Source organism: Rhincodon typus, chromosome 8, assembly GCF_021869965.1.
Source record: "Rhincodon typus isolate 14 chromosome 8, sRhiTyp1.1, whole genome shotgun sequence".
In the NCBI taxonomy this organism is placed as follows: Eukaryota; Metazoa; Chordata; class Chondrichthyes; order Orectolobiformes; family Rhincodontidae; genus Rhincodon; species Rhincodon typus.
In genome coordinates this window covers 64,126,097-64,144,676 of record NC_063339.1, presented here as the reverse complement: position 1 = coordinate 64,144,676, position 18,580 = coordinate 64,126,097, and the positions used below count along the sequence as shown (strand labels likewise).

General features: G+C 39.8%; 1 protein-coding gene across 11 annotated transcripts in view; it reads left to right on the top strand.

Moving 5' to 3' along the window:
- Window positions 1-18,580, top strand: part of fsip1 (fibrous sheath interacting protein 1) — a 56,661-nt gene that overhangs the window by 25,225 nt on the left and 12,856 nt on the right. For 7 of the 11 annotated variants that reach the window (XM_048600555.1, XM_048600550.1, XM_048600554.1 and 4 more), the window contains 3 exons: window positions 1,259-1,395; window positions 1,871-1,972; window positions 5,885-6,058. In XM_048600555.1, the coding sequence (XP_048456512.1) occupies window positions 1,259-1,395; window positions 1,871-1,972; window positions 5,885-6,058 (413 nt within the window). Of the gene's footprint in view, window positions 1-1,258; window positions 1,396-1,870; window positions 1,973-5,884; window positions 6,756-11,753; window positions 11,784-18,580 lie in introns of those variants that run through there. The other 4 variants (XM_048600556.1, XM_048600552.1, XM_048600557.1 and 1 more) reach the window with 2 other exon arrangements.

The window sequence follows — 18,580 nt, the reverse complement described above, 5'->3', positions numbered from 1 at the left end:
GTCTGTACATGTCACTGTTGTGGTTGAGAAAGGGTTGTGGAGACTGCCAATCACTGCTGCTTTCCCCATGACAATGTCCTGATCAGTTCGAGTCTACCTGCCAGGACTGTTCTTAATCAGATAGCTATGATTATCAGTTAAGAGATCCTGTTGCATCTCCATGACAGCTATAATCCAACAATGCCCCTGAGACTATCCTTTACCTAGAATAATTGTAATATTTAATGTTGTTTTTTGTATCCTTGCAAATTTCCTTCATGCTCCCGTGTAGGAGCTCTTACATTCTGTTTTGCTATCCTTTGCTGATTTGGTATTTTTTCCATTTTCTAGGATCTGTACTTTGTTCCTTATTTTTAATTTTTTTCTTTGCTTTATGCTGTCTCTTTTTATGCTTCTCAAAATTAGCTAAAATTATCTCATTATTCATAACTAGGTTTCTGCTCACTTATCATTCTTGTCTTCAGCTTCTGATCTCCCTGTGCCTTTTACATTTAATTCCTTTCATGACCTTGCCGTTCTCACTTTGTAAACATTTCTAGCTCCCCACTTTTCCCTGCAAACTCTGAAACTGGACTTCCCTACAATTCCTGTCCTTTTGTTCTTCTGTTGGCTACTTTCAACAGTCTAGATCCATAGTCTAGAGTTTCCTCCCTATGTTACTTCTTTATTTACTGTCTTTTTAATTACCTTCATAATAGCCATATCTTTGACCAAATCTTTGGTTAATATCTCCTTCTTTGACACCTTTTTAAAAAATATATTCTCTGCCAAAAGCATAGTGACGTTGTTCTACATTTAAAAGCATTCTGTGAAGTTGTTATTATATTATACAGTAAGGAATTCCATTTACTAATATTCCTTACTACTTTGTGTGGCATTTCTGACCCAAATATAAAATATGAAGCCCAAAAATTGGTTTCACGTGTACTTATTTTTAATGATCATCACACTGAAGACCTGGGTTCAGTTCTGAAAGTTAGGGATTCAGTTTGTACTTACAGAGGCAAAATTTATTTTGCAGAAATTTTGTTTCAAGTTATGTTTTTGTGGAGCAAATCATTTTTCATTTCTAAGTAGTCTGTTTTATGGAAATTTACAGCAACCCTGATTCAACTGAAATTTGTTGGCTAGCCCCTCACCCATCTATCAGCATTGGAGCAGGATGTGTTGTATTATTCTGTATATTGAGTTGGAGCAGCTCAGCAGGTGACGGGAATCTGTTTGATAAATGCCAAAACTCTGTTTGCTTTCTTGTTAGACTACCAAGACAGTAGTGAAAGAGTTAAATTAACTTCAGAAACCAACTCTAAAAGTGTCCATTACAAAGACCAAAGGAACCAAATGTTCCCCCAAAATAGGATCAAAGTTAAAGATTTTGTTAAGAAGAACATTGAGGTATGTGGAATTATTTTTGACCTCACCACAATCTGTTGACTGCAACAGTAGCTTATTGTCTTGAAGTATATTGGTGTTCGATCAATTATTGGCTTGTTGCACGTGCCCAATTTTGTTTTCATCTCAAAAATTATCTTTGAATGAATATCCTTTATTGTCACACACCTTCAATATAAAATATAGTGAAAACTGTGTACCGTTGCTCATACGTAAGCGCCATTCACAGAATTAAATAAAAGAAATAACTTAAAAAGAGTCTAACCTTTCCTACTCCGCTGCTATAGCATACTGCTCCATGCTGCAGAGAGTATCCTGCTCCAGGCTACACCAGCCCATGCCATGCCACCAAAAGTGTGCTCTGCTTTGGGCTTTCCAGCTTTGATTTATCTGTCTAATTTTAAACAGGTTTAAGTTGTTTGTGGGTGTTTCTCTCATTAGCCCTAGTCATTTAAAAACTAATTACTAATTTTTGCAGTTGGCAAAAGAAGCAAAGAACCCTGTGCTACTGACTGATGATGAGAAAAAAAGATTAGCAGATCTATTAATGGATGTTGAAGCCGATTCATCAAACAATGAAGTAAGATCAGTTGTTTCACACATTAAAGCTCTACATTCCTTTTATAGTAAAGCTAATTTTGATTGCTCTGTGTAAAATAATTCAAGGTTGCTTCCTGATACCAAGTGTAGTAATCACTCTTTTTATACCTAACATCAAATGATTTTCAGGTGGAATTAGAACCATCGGAGGGCATCATAGTCAAGCCTAATGTTGTCTTCGCTGAACATTTCCCATGTACTAGTCTTTTTGATAGCAACCAGGAGTGGAAACATGCCTACTTCCACTACTTCAATTCATGGGTGTTTGGGCTCATCATAGCTCACTTACTGCTGCTGAAATCAACTGAGTATGGATTGACACATTATCCCAGAGACCTGGTTCAAAAAGTTTAGCGGTCTCAGATTTGGCATCATGTACCTTTTAGTGGAGTGCCAGTTGCCAGTACCTCTGTTGATTGGTGGTTTGCTTAATTAGAGGGAGCTGAAATTTGGGCCTCCCTAATATTATTCAAAATGCAGCCTGCACCTTTTAAAGGGAAGTTGCTTTTTGTCTGAGCATAACTGCAAGGCAGTTCAGGATCCTGCATACCAAAGAGTAGTTTTTAGGAACCCATTGCCTTTCAGATGCAGCACTGGAGATCCTGATTTAGGAGATCAGCTGGAAGAAGATATCATCATATCACCTTGTGACAGAACAGTAATGCTAAATTACTGCACTGGGTTATATCAGGAACATTGTAAAGTTGGAAGATGCACCAGCGTGTTTTTTTGGCTATTTTACAGTATACCGGGTAAATACGTGGTTCAGCTTCTGTGTGATATCAGAGATGGTGGATTGACAAGTGATATGATCTTCTCAGTCTAGCAGTTCAAATGAAATGCTTTCAACAAAGAAAGGCACTTTATCTTGCCTTTATCAGTTTCACCAAGACATTTGAAAGTGTGAAGAGAGAAAGTTCTTAGTTACGAGAAAATTGTCTGCTCAATGTGATCTTTGATTCTTTGATAACTTGATGGCTAAAGTCAGTTATGACTGTATAACATCTGGTGCTGATGCTAGCCTATTCAATCTACTTCATCATAAAGCCTCAGGTTGCCTACAGAGGGTGTCTATTTTCATACCAGAATGGACAGACAGCTGTTCAGCCTTGCCTTCCTGAATTCGAAGACAAACATGCTCCAAGTCCTCATCAGAGTTGATTTACAAGGTTGAGTCACTAAACTTCACATCTCCAGGCTCCACAAGCATCAGCAATATGCTACTTGAAGCTGAAATCAATACAGACTTTACAGAGCTATTATGTCCAAGTTGAGTAAGAATAGTGGAATAACAACCTGTGGTCAGCATATTCCTCAAGGAGAAAAAGCTGAACAGTTTTCACCTTTATTGTCCCATATTCTGACCATCCATTGGCAGGATGAGGTCACCATCTCAGAAGTCCTTGAGCATGCTAATTCTATGAGCATACACTCATTGCTAAGCTAACAACATCTCTGCTATTAGGACGTTCACAAGAGAGATATGTGACCTCTGGAGGCTGGCTGTCTGGAAAAGCACTGGAAGAGATGACCAAAAATGAAAAACTGACCTGGCTAAGAAGAGAACTTGAAGAAAACAGGGGCCAGTGAATCATGCACCTTCTCAGCTTGCTGTCTTACTATAGAGATGACTACATCAGGCAATTCTTAATACATAGTTGACCATCGTTGCATAAACCATCATCATAGAGTGTGGCTAGTGTCCCTGGACTCTCAAATCCAATTCATTAAATGACTTCGTTTGAACAGATGTGCTTAAGTTTACTTTTTGTTTATTGTGTTAGTAACAATAACTTTATCAAATGCAATACTTAAGTAGTTTTAAAGTTGTAGAGAATTGCCATTAATGTGGCAGTGAGGTTCTAGAGTGTCAGAATTGACTGAAGATTGTGTTGCAAATGAAGAGAGGATGCATAAGAAACCATATTCCAGGGAGCTGAAGGCCATGACATGGAAACATCAAATCAACTAAGATTAACGACATAAATAAATGACTTCATGAAATTGTTTCATAGATGAAGAAGAAATGGTTGGATATCATATATTAGAGAACAAGGAGTCATGGATGTAGGATGACAGGCAAAGAATGAGGGCAGAGGAATTTTAAAGAATCTTTTGAAAGATTTTGAGTGCAGTGGGTTGAAGTGCGGGTACAAGAAGGTAATATTGTGAAGTTGAACATCAATAGTCTTGGTGATAGATAAGCTATGAACTTTGGATCAAAGAAGTACTAGCCAGAGAGAAGCTGGGATAAGGAACCAATAGTTGGTATTTAATATGTACTGACCTTACTGACTTTGGTTTGGGGATCAAGAGGAAGGGGTGTTATTGTACAACAATATATGTAACTTGTGTTCGAACTGAGAAATAGAAGTGCATCACAACCACTCAGTTTTTAAAAATGTATAATCAAAATATATTGTTTGTTTAGGTGTAAGAAAGGTATAGCTCAAAAACTGAAGCTCATTTTAAAAAAGCTTTCAGTGTTGCTGTGACATTAGTTTCAGCTGGTAGTTTCACAAAGATATTTGAGATGAGTTCTGTTCTCCTTATGAACACCTTCTTCTTGGACCCCACTATTGTAACAATTATAAATCACTAACCATTTCCTGGTGGAAAATTTACAAGCTGGCTTATTCTGGAGCAGATTATATCAATTTATCCATTTGATGTGAAATTTCTTTCAGCCAATGCTGTATCTGGCTCTTATCATTTCAGGTTTAACAACAACTGCTGAACATTTACAAGAATTAGTAGCGAAAAAATTCCATTATTTCTGGGCAAAATATCCAGTAATAAGTTGATAAGCCTTCTTTTTAAAGTTAGTTATGTAGTCACAGCAAAATGTGTGACAGTAACTGACTTAAAAGCAGGATTAATTCTGCATTTATGCTTGCAATGCTTCAGGCAGCACCAGGTTTCAGCAGGAAGGAAGTTGGGCCACGAGAGACGGGCACCTCATGACTGTCTGGAGGTTTGCTGTAACTCTCTTGGAATGTGAGGATTTTGGGGAATTTGACTTTTATCTGATAATGATGAACAGAGATTAGATTGTTATATGATATTGATTTCAAATTGTACTGTTTGAAATTCATTCAACACTGCTCCATTCCTTTTAATGGAAATAGACAAATGAAATTAGTTTGCTTGGCAGCAGATGAGATGCAATTATAGCAAAAGTCATCTTTTAATTTGTTGTGCTGGTTCATGTAGAGCAGACAGTGGGTAATAGTGGAACACTTGTGTTTGTAGCAGAGATGTCTATCATTACTGTTGAGTTCATGCCACAGAATTGCATGTGTTCATTGTGCTTTAAACATCTGCAATAATAAAGATGTGCTTTAAATATATCTATTACTTGAAGAATTTATTGACACTTCTATTTCCAGATTTTATGGCTTTCTTAATCTGTTGAATATTGAATTTCCTTTGCAGTTTTCACAAAAACACCTTATCTGTAACAGTTAAGAAATTTAACACTTGTTGACTAGCAATCAAAAATTAAAATTATGCTTTTTTTTCTTAAATCCATGAAAACAATTGCGATATTGTCATTGCTGCCCATTGAATACTCTGCTCTATTAATTTATCGATCCCTCCCATGTGATTAATTACAGTCGTATTTGCTTTCCTGCTCCTATTCTGATGAAGGGTCATTGAACTTGAAACATTAACTTTACTTTTTGTCCACAGTTGCTGTCAGACCTGCTGAGTTTCTCCAGCAGTTTCTGTTTTTGTTTCTGCTTTCCTTTTTTTTTTCAATATTAGTGCTGCATAGAAAAGATTTTATTGCCATCTGGTTCCTGCTAATGTTCTGGTTTTCTGTTGTACAAATGAGTTCTCATCTTACTTAAAAGTTTACATTGATGCTTTGTGTTTTATTTGTCTGTAGGACACTTCAGTTCCTTGGGCATTATCTGTGGCAGAAAGAGAAAGATACACTCCAGAACCCATGGTTCAACAACATTTGGCTGAGATAGATGCCAAACTACAAGTTTTCAATTTGGATGATGATTTCCCTATGACTACCAGCTCATTATCCATTTTACAAAACCAGAATTATCAGGTAAGTGAGGCCAGGCTATACATAAGAAACAATTGGTAAATTATTTCAGAATGTATTTGACTCATTCATCTGGTGACGAATATAAAAGAGCACAAATTGAATATGTTGTCAATAAAGTCATTATGAATTTAGTTGCCAACGGTTCTTTATTACAGTAGATAAGAGCCAAAAAATGTAACTTACAAATTTCTGTTGTGTGGGGGATCAAAATATCAGTTGGAAATTGTTTCTTACACTGTTCGAGAAGCTAAAACCTGCATACCAATGGATTTGTTGGTTTAGCTAACCACAACAAAAGAAGGATATTTCCGTCAAATGTGTATAACATTTGATTAATGTAACTGTATTTTTTCGGCTGTTTCACCTTCTTTGATGTGACTTTTACAGTGAATCCTTTTTTAATGTGGCAGTCTTGCATTAGACTGTTCTGTTGACCATGTCTGTGAATTGCTGATACTCTTTAAGCATTGATTATTGTGAGTTGTATTGTCATGGCATGTATCCATGATGCGTAAACAATTAGTAGTACAAGCTCAACTGCTTGGATTATGAGATGAACAGTTGTCAAGAAAATTTAACTTGAGAGAATCTGTTTATAGCAGATGCTTCAGCCTTTCTGTAAATTTAAGAATATGTATGTATATTTGTAGGCAAGTATGCTTCATAGCAAGAATAATTAAATTACTGTTAACATCTACAACTGACATTTGCATTCCATATATTTGAAAGCTATTCTGTTTTCTGTTTCTAATGGTGCTCTAGCTTAAGTTGAACACTGTCAATTTCATGTGTTCCCTTCATGTGTTACATTTAATACAGATCTTTCAGCTTTGAACAATTTTCTGCTTCTATGGTAAACTTCCAGAAAGTAATCAGTCTCAAACTAAACATAACTTCGGTTTGTTTCAAGATATATTGTGAGATTCCTCAGCAGACTGATTTATTATAAAGATTCAGCAACTGTTATTATTATAGGAAAATGAAGCTGCAAATCCCTCACACCACATGCTGCAAGCTAGACAGTAGAGTGACTGCTGGTCATATGTTCTATATTCTGTCCTTAAAATTACCATGTTCTCTCTTCAAGTGATATCTCAGCAGTATGCACTGTACAATTGCATGACATTAAATCAAACTATGTACAATTTAAAGAGAAATGCTCATTTCATAAAATAAGTTTTATGATAGTTTCACTGTGTAAATTTGGTATGAGTGTAAGAAGCAAGGAGTTACACTGTGCTTTATTCTAGAGAAGGATCAGCCCTTAAATTTACATCTACACTACTCAAGCTTAGCAATGCTGTGAAGACAAATGCTGTTTTGCCCTGATGATAAACACAGCATGTAAATGCAGTATTCTTTCTCGGCTGAATCTATGTTCATATAATTAGTTATAATCGCATCATTACAGTATGCAATTTATAGATAGTCTTTTTAAACCAACATACTGTAGTTCTCAGATGGCTTGTTTTCATCTGTGTCACATACACGTTTATTTGCCATTCTGATGGCTGTAATTTGCCCTTGTGTTATGTAGTTTTTTAGGCTTTCATGGAATGTAACAGCTAGCTAAGCCAGCATTTATTGCCATCCCTAATTTCCCTTTAAAAGATGGTGGTCAGCTACCTTCTTGAACTGCTGCAGTCCATCTGGTGTGGGAACACCCAAAGTTGGGAAGGGAAAAATGTATTTTTACTCAGCAACAGTGAAGGAACAGCAATATATTGCCATGTCAGAAAGGTTTGTGGCTTGGAGGGGAGCCTTGTAGGTGGTGGTACTCCCATGCATCTTCTCTCCATGTCCTTCTATGTATTAAAAGTTACTGCCTAAGGTTTGTAAGGCGCCGTTGAAGGAGGCTCGGCAGCAGTGCATCGACTTATGATACACGTTATTGCTAATGGGTTTTGATGGTGGAGGGAGTGAATGTTATGGGGCGTAGATAACGTATTGATCAAGTAGGCTGCTTTGTCTGAGATAACAATCAATTAGAGAATATTCCATGAAATTCCTGACTCATGCTTTGTAGATGATGAACAAGCTTTGGAGAGTCAGGAGGTGGGTTCCTTAAGAATTTCCAGCCTCTGACCTGCTCTTCTAACTGTAGAAATTGTGTTGTTGATCCACTTCTGTTTTGGGACAACGACCAGGATGTTGGTGAGAGATTGAGCGATGGCTTAATCTCCAGGGAAAATGGTTAGATTCTATCTTACTGCATGATGTGGCACTTGTCTCAAGTGTGAATTACTTGTTACTTATCGGCCCAAGCCTGAATATTATCGAGGTCTTGGTGTGTGTAACAATGAACTGCTTCAGCATTTGAGACGTTGTTAATTGTATGGAATACTTCCCCAGTTCTGGCGTTACTCTCTGGAGAGAAGGCCATTAATGAAGCAACTTAAAATAAAACAACATCACACTAAAGAGCTGTCTGCAGCAATGTCCTGGAATTAAGATGACTTGCCTTCAACAAGCAAAGCCATCTTCATTTATGAGAGATGTGACTCCAAACAGAAGAAAGTTTTCCCCTTGATTTCCATTGACTTCAATTTTACAAGGATTCCTTGAAGCCACAATTGGTCAAAGGCAATAACTTTTGCCTCGTTTTGCTTCACCTCTTGGGTTTCCAGAGTTAATGGCTCAGAACTTTTGATTAATATCAGAATTGTTCTGACAGATGGCATTCATGGAATAAGAAAAATGACCCTCTTTCCTGCCTGCCCTCTTTCTTAAGAGCCAGCTTTCCAAGATGGCCACTTCCTGAAGCCTCCCTTGCAACCAGCTAGGAAGAACTTGACAGTGCCGGGAATGTGAAGCCATCCCGCCAAATTCTTCATGATGGTGGACTAGCTGGGATTGACCCTTTAAAAGCAGCAGCAGACACCATTGGGAATTAAACTGCAAACTAAATTTAGTATTTTTAAAGAAAACTGAAGAAGTTTCATTACACTGTTATCGTTGACCAATTGTAAATATATATTTTCCAATTTTAAATATTTTAATGGCATTATCGTATAATCATTTCAAGTAAGATGTGTTTTGCCTGTTGACATTCACTGTTATTTAATGTTCTTAGCTCATTCACCCACATTTATTCACTAAGTATTAAGAGTTTAAAAAAAAGTCCAATGTATTTTGATATTCCAATCCATGGTTACCAATTTCCCTCTGTTCCTGGAATATACACATTCGGTTTTCCCTCCAGGCCCTGTTAGCTTTGTTTTTCCAGTCCTGTCTCGTAGTATCTATGTGCTATTGTAGCAATACCCAAGTGGACCTGCAATTTTTAAAAATGGTTACTGTCCTTTCGGCCAGTGTTACTGCAATAACGTTTTGTCTTTTGTACAAGAGTTTTTGGTTTTGATTTGAGCAGTCCTTGATATCTGATTAGGTCACTGGTTCAGCTATGTCTGGGACTGCTTTGCAGATTACTGCCTTGCAATTTAGCCTATATCTCAGCTTTGGGACTATAGATTTCTGCAATTCTTGCATGTCTTTGTCATGTTTGAAATACTTTCTGTGCTATTCTCCAAGATATTATTCTGTGTTAAGTGTTGCCACAATTTATTGAATTCACTTTTGTCAGTTATCTGCTGTCTCTGTTTATCTTAAAGTCTTTTGGGACACCAGTATGCCTTTTTTCCCTGCTTTTTACTGGATGACCTGAATTCTAGTTTCTCTCCATTGGCACCATTTAGAAATCCTGCTGGTCTTTACTGTTCATTATGATGTGGCAAAGACCAACTGCTGTCATTATGTTATATGTGAGTTCTTTTAAGTCTGAAGTGGCCTGGGTGGATTAGGCTATCCATCTTTCTGGTCTACCTAGAAGACTCTTGTTCAGTAAATAATACAACTATTTACAGATTCAATGGTATGACACATAGCTAAAGAAGCTGTTCGGAGCAAACTTGTCCAAATCTATCTCCTACATGCTTCTTCTTTACTCTGTCCAAATACCTGACATCGTTATGGTGGGTGCTGCATACTAACATGTATTAACCCTTTCAGACTGTCTCAGTCCATATACAAAAGAACCTTTGGGTGAACTTTAGCTTATGGGTAGGAAATGGGAGGAATGTTCACGTTAATGTTTGTGGATTCCTCCTGCAGCTGTTGGTGATAAGCAATCTCCTGAAATCATGATATTATCAATCATCTTTGTGTTTAGCATTTTGGGAAAAAAAGTTTTCATAATAAGATACATAAAGTCACATTACAATCCAACTGCCAAGATCTTTCATCTTAATTGTGATGCAGTTTCATTCTGATGATTTGCAACAGCAGTATTCATTTGAAGGGTTGAATCTACTGTTTTGAGGACTGCAATAGAATCTACTGTTTTGAGGACTGCAATAGAATCTGGGCAACAAATTTAAATTTAACTAATTGTCAGATTTCAATGAACAGATTTCAATAAAATATGAATTACCCAGTTAAATTTATAAGAGTTCAATCTATATCAATAAGACAGTGTAGCCATCCATACAGTTTCACTCACTGAAACTTCACTTCTCTAAATAAGGTTAAGTATATCAATGTCAAGAGAGCTTCATTTCAGGTTGCAAGATCCATTGAGTATACAATCTTGCAGCACAATTTTCCTGGAGTTAGGCCAAATGCCCATTACAAATCCTTGGTTTGTTTACTTTTCTTGGTGACAGATGACTAATCTAGATGCTCATTAAAGTCATTCAGCTACATTCCTAAAGTAATATAGGCAGTCCCCAGGTCACGAATGGATCTTTTCTGGAGTCTGCTTGCAAGTCAATTTGTGCCCAAGTCCCAGAACACAATTCAGGACAGTGCAAAGGAGCTGATCGTAAGTTTATGAAATGTTCATATGTTGTATCTTTAAAATTACACCCATGTATGAGATTGTGTTTGTGTTTGTAAGTATAAGTATTAGTAAGTGGGATGTTCATAAATCGGGAGCCCTTGTATACCTATATTATTCCTTCAATTGTCTTTGCAATTTTCTCATTTTCATTATCTCATTCTTATGGGACCAATTTAATTAGTTTTCAATAGTCTAGTATTTTAAAATAATAGAAGTATAAAACTCTGGAGCAAGAGTAGGCCATATTTAGTACTTTGAGATTCCTCACATTCAAAATAATCATGGCTGAGCCTCTATTTCAACGCCATATTTTCGTTTCCTCTCCATATTCCTTGATGCCTTTAATATGTAAACACTTATCAATCTCTTCCATGAATACGCTCCGTGACCAGGTCTCACACCTGCTGTGGTAGCAAATTCCATACCACAACAAAGATGTAGATATTTCTCCCAAGTTGTTTTTACTTGCGATAAATTATGGACTGGAGATGGTGTTTAACCAGTTTGATGGTGTTATTTGAAGAAGAAACATATATGCTGTTGATAAAAGAGCAACTGATAGATTATTGCACTTAGATTTTCAGAAGGCACTTGATAAAGTGTCACATCAAAGTTTATTGCAGAACATAAAGGTTTGTGATGTAGGTGCCAAACATTGGCAGGAATAGAAGATTGGCTAGCTAACAGTAAAATGATAGTAATGAAAAAAAAAAAGTCTTTTTATTTTTCTGCAAGGTTGATTGTAGACTGACATGAGAAAGGAACTACCTTTTAAAATAAAACAAGGATTACTGAAACAATAGTACATGTTTTTGCAAGAAAGTGACATGACACTCATTGTAAGCATTTTTTACACAGCTGTTGATTCAATGAGTAGTGGGAGAAGATGCAAACAAGCAGGAGTCAAGGGTGTGTACAAATGGAGATTGAGCAGCAACAACTTATTGGTCTGTGGACTAGTGACCAGTTATTAATGGTAAAGCTGCTTTCCAACAGCTATGTGATTGATCCTCAGGGAGCTGAACAGTTTTGGGCTGTGAACAAGATAGGAAGAAGTCTTCAGATCTTTACCAGCTCAGGACCTGTCTGTTCTCTGTAGTAAGAACCACTTTAAGCCAAAAGAAAATCAGTTTATTCTTTCTTCAGTTGCTGCAAGCTGTGACTTTAATTGATAAGTCAGAGACCTTTTGTAAGTGTGAACCAGGCACCCTATGCCTCTTGAAAACATCTAGAGAAGGAAGATCGAGAAACAGCATCTGATCAGTACGAGAATCATCTCAGTAGATTCTGTGAACAGGGACCACTGAACTGCTTTCTCACTCTTTCCCTCAGTCCATTACATCCATGGATTTTTCTTTCCTGTTTCTGTGTAAGCGGGTATATATAAAGGAGATAGAGTTTTAACAAGTACAATTATATACAGATTGTTCATATTTGTTTACCTGTAGCTAGAATCTATTTATTTGCCATTCAGTATGATTATGGCTGATTCTTTACCTTAATGCCATATTTCACCGTCAGACTTAACAAGGACTATTCTTCAGAATCAGTCTTATTCTTAGACACACACATCTCCAATAAAGATGGACACCTCAGTGCCTCATTTTACTGCAAGCCCACGGATACCCTCACGATGCTGCACTTCTCTAGCTTCTGCCCTAAACATGTTAACGAAGCCATCCCCTAAGAACAAGTCCAGTGCATACGCAGGATTTGCTCAGATGAGGAGGAATGCGACGGACACCTAAAGGTTTTTAAGGGCGCCCTCATAAGAACACGATACAATGCTGAACTCATCGATTGCTAGTTCCAATGTGCCACAATGAACAACCGCAACAACCTCGTCAGAAGACAGACACAGCATATGACCAATAGAGTATCCTTCGTCATCCAGTACTTATCCAGAGAGGAAGAAACTATGCCATGTTCTTTGCAGCCTTTAAGATGTCATCGATGCCGACAAGCATCTCATCAAGATCATCCCTACACCCCCATTTATTGCCTTCGAACAACTGCCAAACCGCAAACAGACCATCGTTCGCAGCAAATTACCCAGACTTCAGGACAACATCGACACAACCGCACACAACCCTGCCCCAGCAACCACTGCAAGACATGTCAGATCATCAACATGGATACTACCATCACCCACCATGTACACGGCAAATACTCGTGTGACTCGGCCAATGTTGTTTATTACATATGCTGCAGGCAAGGATGCCCGAAGGCATGATATATTGGCGAGACCCTACAGACACTACGACAACAGATGAATGGACACCACGTAACAATTGCCAGACAGGAATGTTTCCTCCCAATCGGGGAACACTTCAGCGGTCAAGGACATTCATTGTCTGATCTGCCGCTAAGCGTCTTCCAAGGCAGCCTTCGAGATGCACCACAACATAGAATCGCCGAGCAGAAACTGATAGCCAAGTTCTGTACCCATGAAAATGACCTCAACCGTGATCTTGGGTTCGTGTTGTGCTACATGTGACCCCACCACATTGTTCTGTGTCTGTAAAAGCTTCCTTACTGTCCTGTTTTGACATGGTCACCTTGATAAATGATGCTCTCTCTACCTTAATTAGTTTGTACAGTTTTGGATTGCTTATTACTCTGGTTAGACCCTCGGAATGCGTCTCTTATACCTATCGTGCTATTCCATTCAATAACAACAACAACAAAGTTGCTGGAAAAGCTCAGCAGGTCTGTCAGCATCTGTGAAGGAAAAAACAGAGTTAACGTTCGGGTCCGGTGACCCTTCTTCAGAACTTCCTCATAAAAACCTTATAAAAACTTACCTCATGCAGCAGCGGCCTTCTTGCTTTCAGCGGCTGGAGTGGTGAGGACGCAAGCCAGGAAGTGAACTAATATATTCGGGCATTGGCGAAACCCGAAACACTACATATGTAGTCTCTGCCACCCATCCTCCTCCTCTAACCAAAAATAAAGACTGTGTGGAGGGTCGGTAAAGTAAGGCTTTTTTGTTTTAATCTTCTGGAAATCTAGAGTAGAGGGAATGGAAGCTCGGGCAGTTGCATGCTCCTCTTGCAGGATGTGGGAGGTAAGGGTCACTGCTGGTGTTCCCTCTGAGTTCACCTGCGAGAATTGCATCCAACTGCAGCTCCTCACAAACCGCGTTACGGAACTGGAGCTGGAACCGCATGAACTCCAGATCATTTGGGAGGCTGAGGGGGTGATAAAGAGGAGTTATAAGGAGGTGGTCACACCCCAGGTACAGGAGAAAGGTAGCTGGGTGACTGTCAGGAGGGGAAAGGAAATAGGCAGACAGTGCAGGGATCTCCTGTGGCTGTTCCTCTCAATAATAAGTATACCGTTTTGGATACTGTTTGGGGAGGGGGAACCTACCAGGGGAAGGCCATAGCAGACAGGTCTCTGGCACTGAACCTGGCCCTGTGGCACAGAAGGGAAGGGGGGAGAATAGGAGAGCAATTGTAGTGGGGGATTCGATAGTAAGAGGCACAGACAGATGGTTCTGTGGACGCGATCGAGATGAACAGATGGTATGTTGCCTCCCGGGTGCCAGGGTCCGTGATGTCTCGGATCGTGTCTTCAAGATCCTTAAGGGGGAGGGTGAGCAACCAGCAGTCATGGTACACATCGGTACCAATGACATAGGTAGAAAAAGGACAGAGAATTTGAAAAATAAGTACAGGGAATTAGGTTGGAAGCTGAAGTCCAGGACAAACAGGGTAGTTATCTCTGTATTACTACCAGTGCCACGTGATAACGAGGTAAGAAATAGGGAGAGAGTGCAGCTAAACACGTGGCTACAGGGCTGGTGTAGGAGGGAGGGCTTTCATTATGTGGATAATTGGAGCACATTCTGGGGAAGGTGGGTCCTGTACAGTAAGGACGGGTTGCACCTGAACTGGAAGGGCACAAATATCCTGGGGGGGCAGTGGGGGCGGGGGGTGGGGGGGGAGTTTGCTCGAGCTAAACGGGATGGTTTAAACTAGATTGGCATGGGGTGGGGAACCGAATTTGTAATTCAAAGGATGAGGTATTCCGCCTTCCAACAGACACAACAGGGAGTGAGGTTGTTAATAAAGAAATGCGGTCGATGGAGTGTAATTGTGGACACAGGGAAAGTTTGAAGTGTGTATACTTCAATGCTAGAAGTATCACAAATCAGGCGGATGAACTTAGAGCATGGGTCAGTACTTGGAACTATGATGTTGTGGCCATAACAGAAACTTGGGTAACTCAGGGACAGGAATGGTTTGTTGGAAGTTCTGGGATTTAGATGCTTTAAAAGAAATAGGGAGGGTGGTAAAAGAGGCAGAAGAGTGGCATTGCTAGTCGGCTAGGATAGCAGCTACTGAAAGGCAGTTCGAGAATGATATGTCTACAGGGTCACTTTGGGTTGAGGTCAGGACAAGAAAGGAGCAGTCACTTTGGGAGTTTTTTACAGACCCCCTAATTTTTTTTGTAGCAGAGAAGTGGAGGAGTGGATTGGGAGGCTGTTACTGGAAAGGTGCAGAAGTCACAGGGTTGTAGTCATGGGTGACTTCAACTTTCCAAATAATGATGGAAACATTTTAGCTGTAATAGTTTAGATGGAGTGGATTTTGTCCAGTGCGTTCAGGAAAGATTCCTGACACGGTAGTAGATAGAGCAATACGAGGAGAGGCCACTTTGGATTTGGTGCTTGGCAATGAACTGGGCCAAGTGTTAGACCTGTTGGTAGGAGAGCATTTTGGCGGTAGCGATCATAACTCTGTTACTTTTACAATAGTCATGGAAAAGGATAGGTACACACAGCAGGGTAAGGTTTATAATTGGGGGAAGGGTACTTACAATTCTGTTAGGCAAGAACTGGGTAACATAAAATGGGAACAGATGCTGTCAGGGAAGAGCACTATTGAAATGTGGAGATTGTTTAAGGAATGCATACTGTGTGTGCTCAATATGTTTGTCCCTAGCAGGCAGGGAAGATGCGATGGAGTGAGGGAGCCTGGGTTCTCAAGAGAGGTCGAACGACTGGTTAAGAGGAAGAAGGATGCTTATATAAGGTTTAGGAAACAAGGATCAGAAAAGGCTCTAGAGGGATAGAAGTTAGCCAGGAAGGAGCTGACGAAAGGGCTTAGGAAAGCTATAAGGGGGCATGAGAAAACCTTGGCAGATAGGATCAAGGAAAACTCCAAGGCTTTTTGCACGTATGTGAGGAATAAGAGAATGACCAGAGAAAGGGTAGGGCCGATCAAGGATTGTAAAGGGAATTTGTGCACGGAGCCTAAAGAGATAGGAGAGGTCCTTAATGAATACTTTTCTTCGGTATTCACAACTGCGAGGGACCTAGTTGAAGAGGAGGACAGTGTGAAACAGGCTGGTAGGCGAGAGGAGGTCGATGTTAGTGAGGAAGATGTACTAGGAGTTTTGTGGAAGTTGAAGATAGATAAGTCCCCCGGGCCTGATGGGATTTATCCAAGGATTCTATGGGAAGCAGGGGAAGAGATCGCAGGGCCTTTGGCGATGAGCTTTTCGTCCTCACTATCCATAGGTATAGTGCCGGAAGATTGGAGAGAGGGAAACGTCATTCCCTTGTTCAAAAAAGGGAATAGGGGTAACCCCGGAAATTACAGGCCAGTTAGTCTTACGTCAGTGGTGGGCAAATTATTGGAAAGGGCTCTGAGAGATAGGATTTATGATGACTTGGATAGGCACAGTTTGATTTGTGATAGTCAGCATGGATTTGTGAGGGGTAGATCATGCCTCACAAACCTTACTGAATTCTTTGAAGAGGTGACCAAACATGTGGATGAAGGTAGAGCAGTGGATGTGGTATACATGGATTTAAGTAAGGTGTTTGATAAGGTTCCCCATGCTAGGCTTATGCAGAAAGTAAATAGGCATGGGATAGGGGGAAATTTGGGTGATTGGATTCAGAATTGGCTGACCCTTAGAAGAGAAAGGGTGGTAGTGGATGGAAAATATTCAACATGGTGCTCAGTTACGAGTGGTGTACCACAAAGATCTGTTCTGGGTCCTCTTCTATTTGTGATTTTTGTAAATGATTTGGATATAGGAGTGGAAGGGTGGATTAGCAAGTTCGCGGATGATATGAAGGTGGGTCGAATTGTGGATAGTGTGGAGGGCTGTTCTAGGTTACAAAGGGACGTTAATAGGATGCAGAGTTGGGCTGAGAAGTGGCAGATGGAGTTTAACCCTGAAAAGTGTGAAGTGATTCATTTTGGAAGGACAAATTTGAAAGCAGAATACAGGGTTAATGGAAAGATTCTTGGCAGTGTGGAGGAGCAGAGGGATCTTGGGATTCATGTCCACAGTTCCCTGAAAACTGCCACCCAGGTGGATAGAGTTGTTAAGAAAGCGTGTGGTGTGTTAGCTTTCATTAATAGAGAGATTGAGTTCAAGGGCCGTGAAGTTATGCTCCAGCTATACAAAAGCCTGGTTCAGCCATATCTGGAGTATTGTGTCCATTTCTGGTAGCCTCATTACAGGAAAGATGTGGAAGCGTTGGAAAAGGTGCAGAGGAGATTTACCAGAATGTTGCCTGGAATGAAGGGAAGGTCTCACAAGGAAAGGTTGAGAGAGCTAGGGCTTTTCTCTTTAGAACGACGAAGGATGAGAGGTGACTTGATAGAGGTGTACAAAATGATCAGAGGTATAGATAGAGTGGACAGCCAGAGACTTTTTCCTAGGGTGGAGGTAGCTATTACGAGGGGACATAGTTTTAAAGTGAGTGGAGGTAGATATAGGGGAGAGGTCAGAAATGGTTCTTTACTCAGAGAGTGGTCGGGGCGTGGAATGCATTGCTGGAGAGGGTAGTGGAGTCAGCCTCATTAGGGGCATTTAAGCGGCTATTAGATAGGCATATGGATGATAGTATAAGGTAGGGGTGGAGGTTCGAAAGACCTTAGGTTTAGGATAAAAGTTCGGCACAACATCGTGGGCTGAAGAACCTGTACTGTGCTGTACTGTTTTATGTTCTATGTTCTATGTTCTGAGAAAGGGTCACTGGACCAAAAACGTTAACTCTTGTTTTTTCCTTTACAGATGCTGCCAGACCTGCTGAGCTTTTCCAGCAACTTTTGTTCTTGTTCCTAATTTACAGCATCCGTAGTACTTTCGGTTTTTATCATGCTAATCCAATCATTTGGTTTTCTCCAGCACCACTTATTTTTGATTTTTTTGTAAGTATCTCTCTACCTCATTTAATCAGATTATAGGTCATCCCTTCGCTTGTTATTCAGCTGTTGACACTCCACTTTGTATAATCTTTTGATTTCTCTGCTCATTGATCACCCTGCCTATAAATTCTGTGCCTGTGCACTTCTGTCTCTTTTCACTTGACTGAGGGGCTCTCCTTCGAAAGCTTGTGATTTCAAATAAACCTGTTGGACTATAACCTGGTGTCATCTGACTTCTGATCTTGTTCACCCCAGCCCAACATTGGCATCTCCACATCACATATTCCTGTTTTCTCCTTATACCCCTTGGTACCTAAAAAACTGTACAGAGGCGGGGTCCTGTTACCAAGTCACCCTTTATTCACTTGTGCACAGTACACTGGCTGTGGCCAGCCAGCTCAGAGTCAGCCTTAACTGAGAATATTCTAACCTCTTAGTTATATTGGCCAGCTAAGACTTTCCTGATTGGGGTTGTTAACCTAGGCCAGTCAAGAACCTTATAGTTAATGA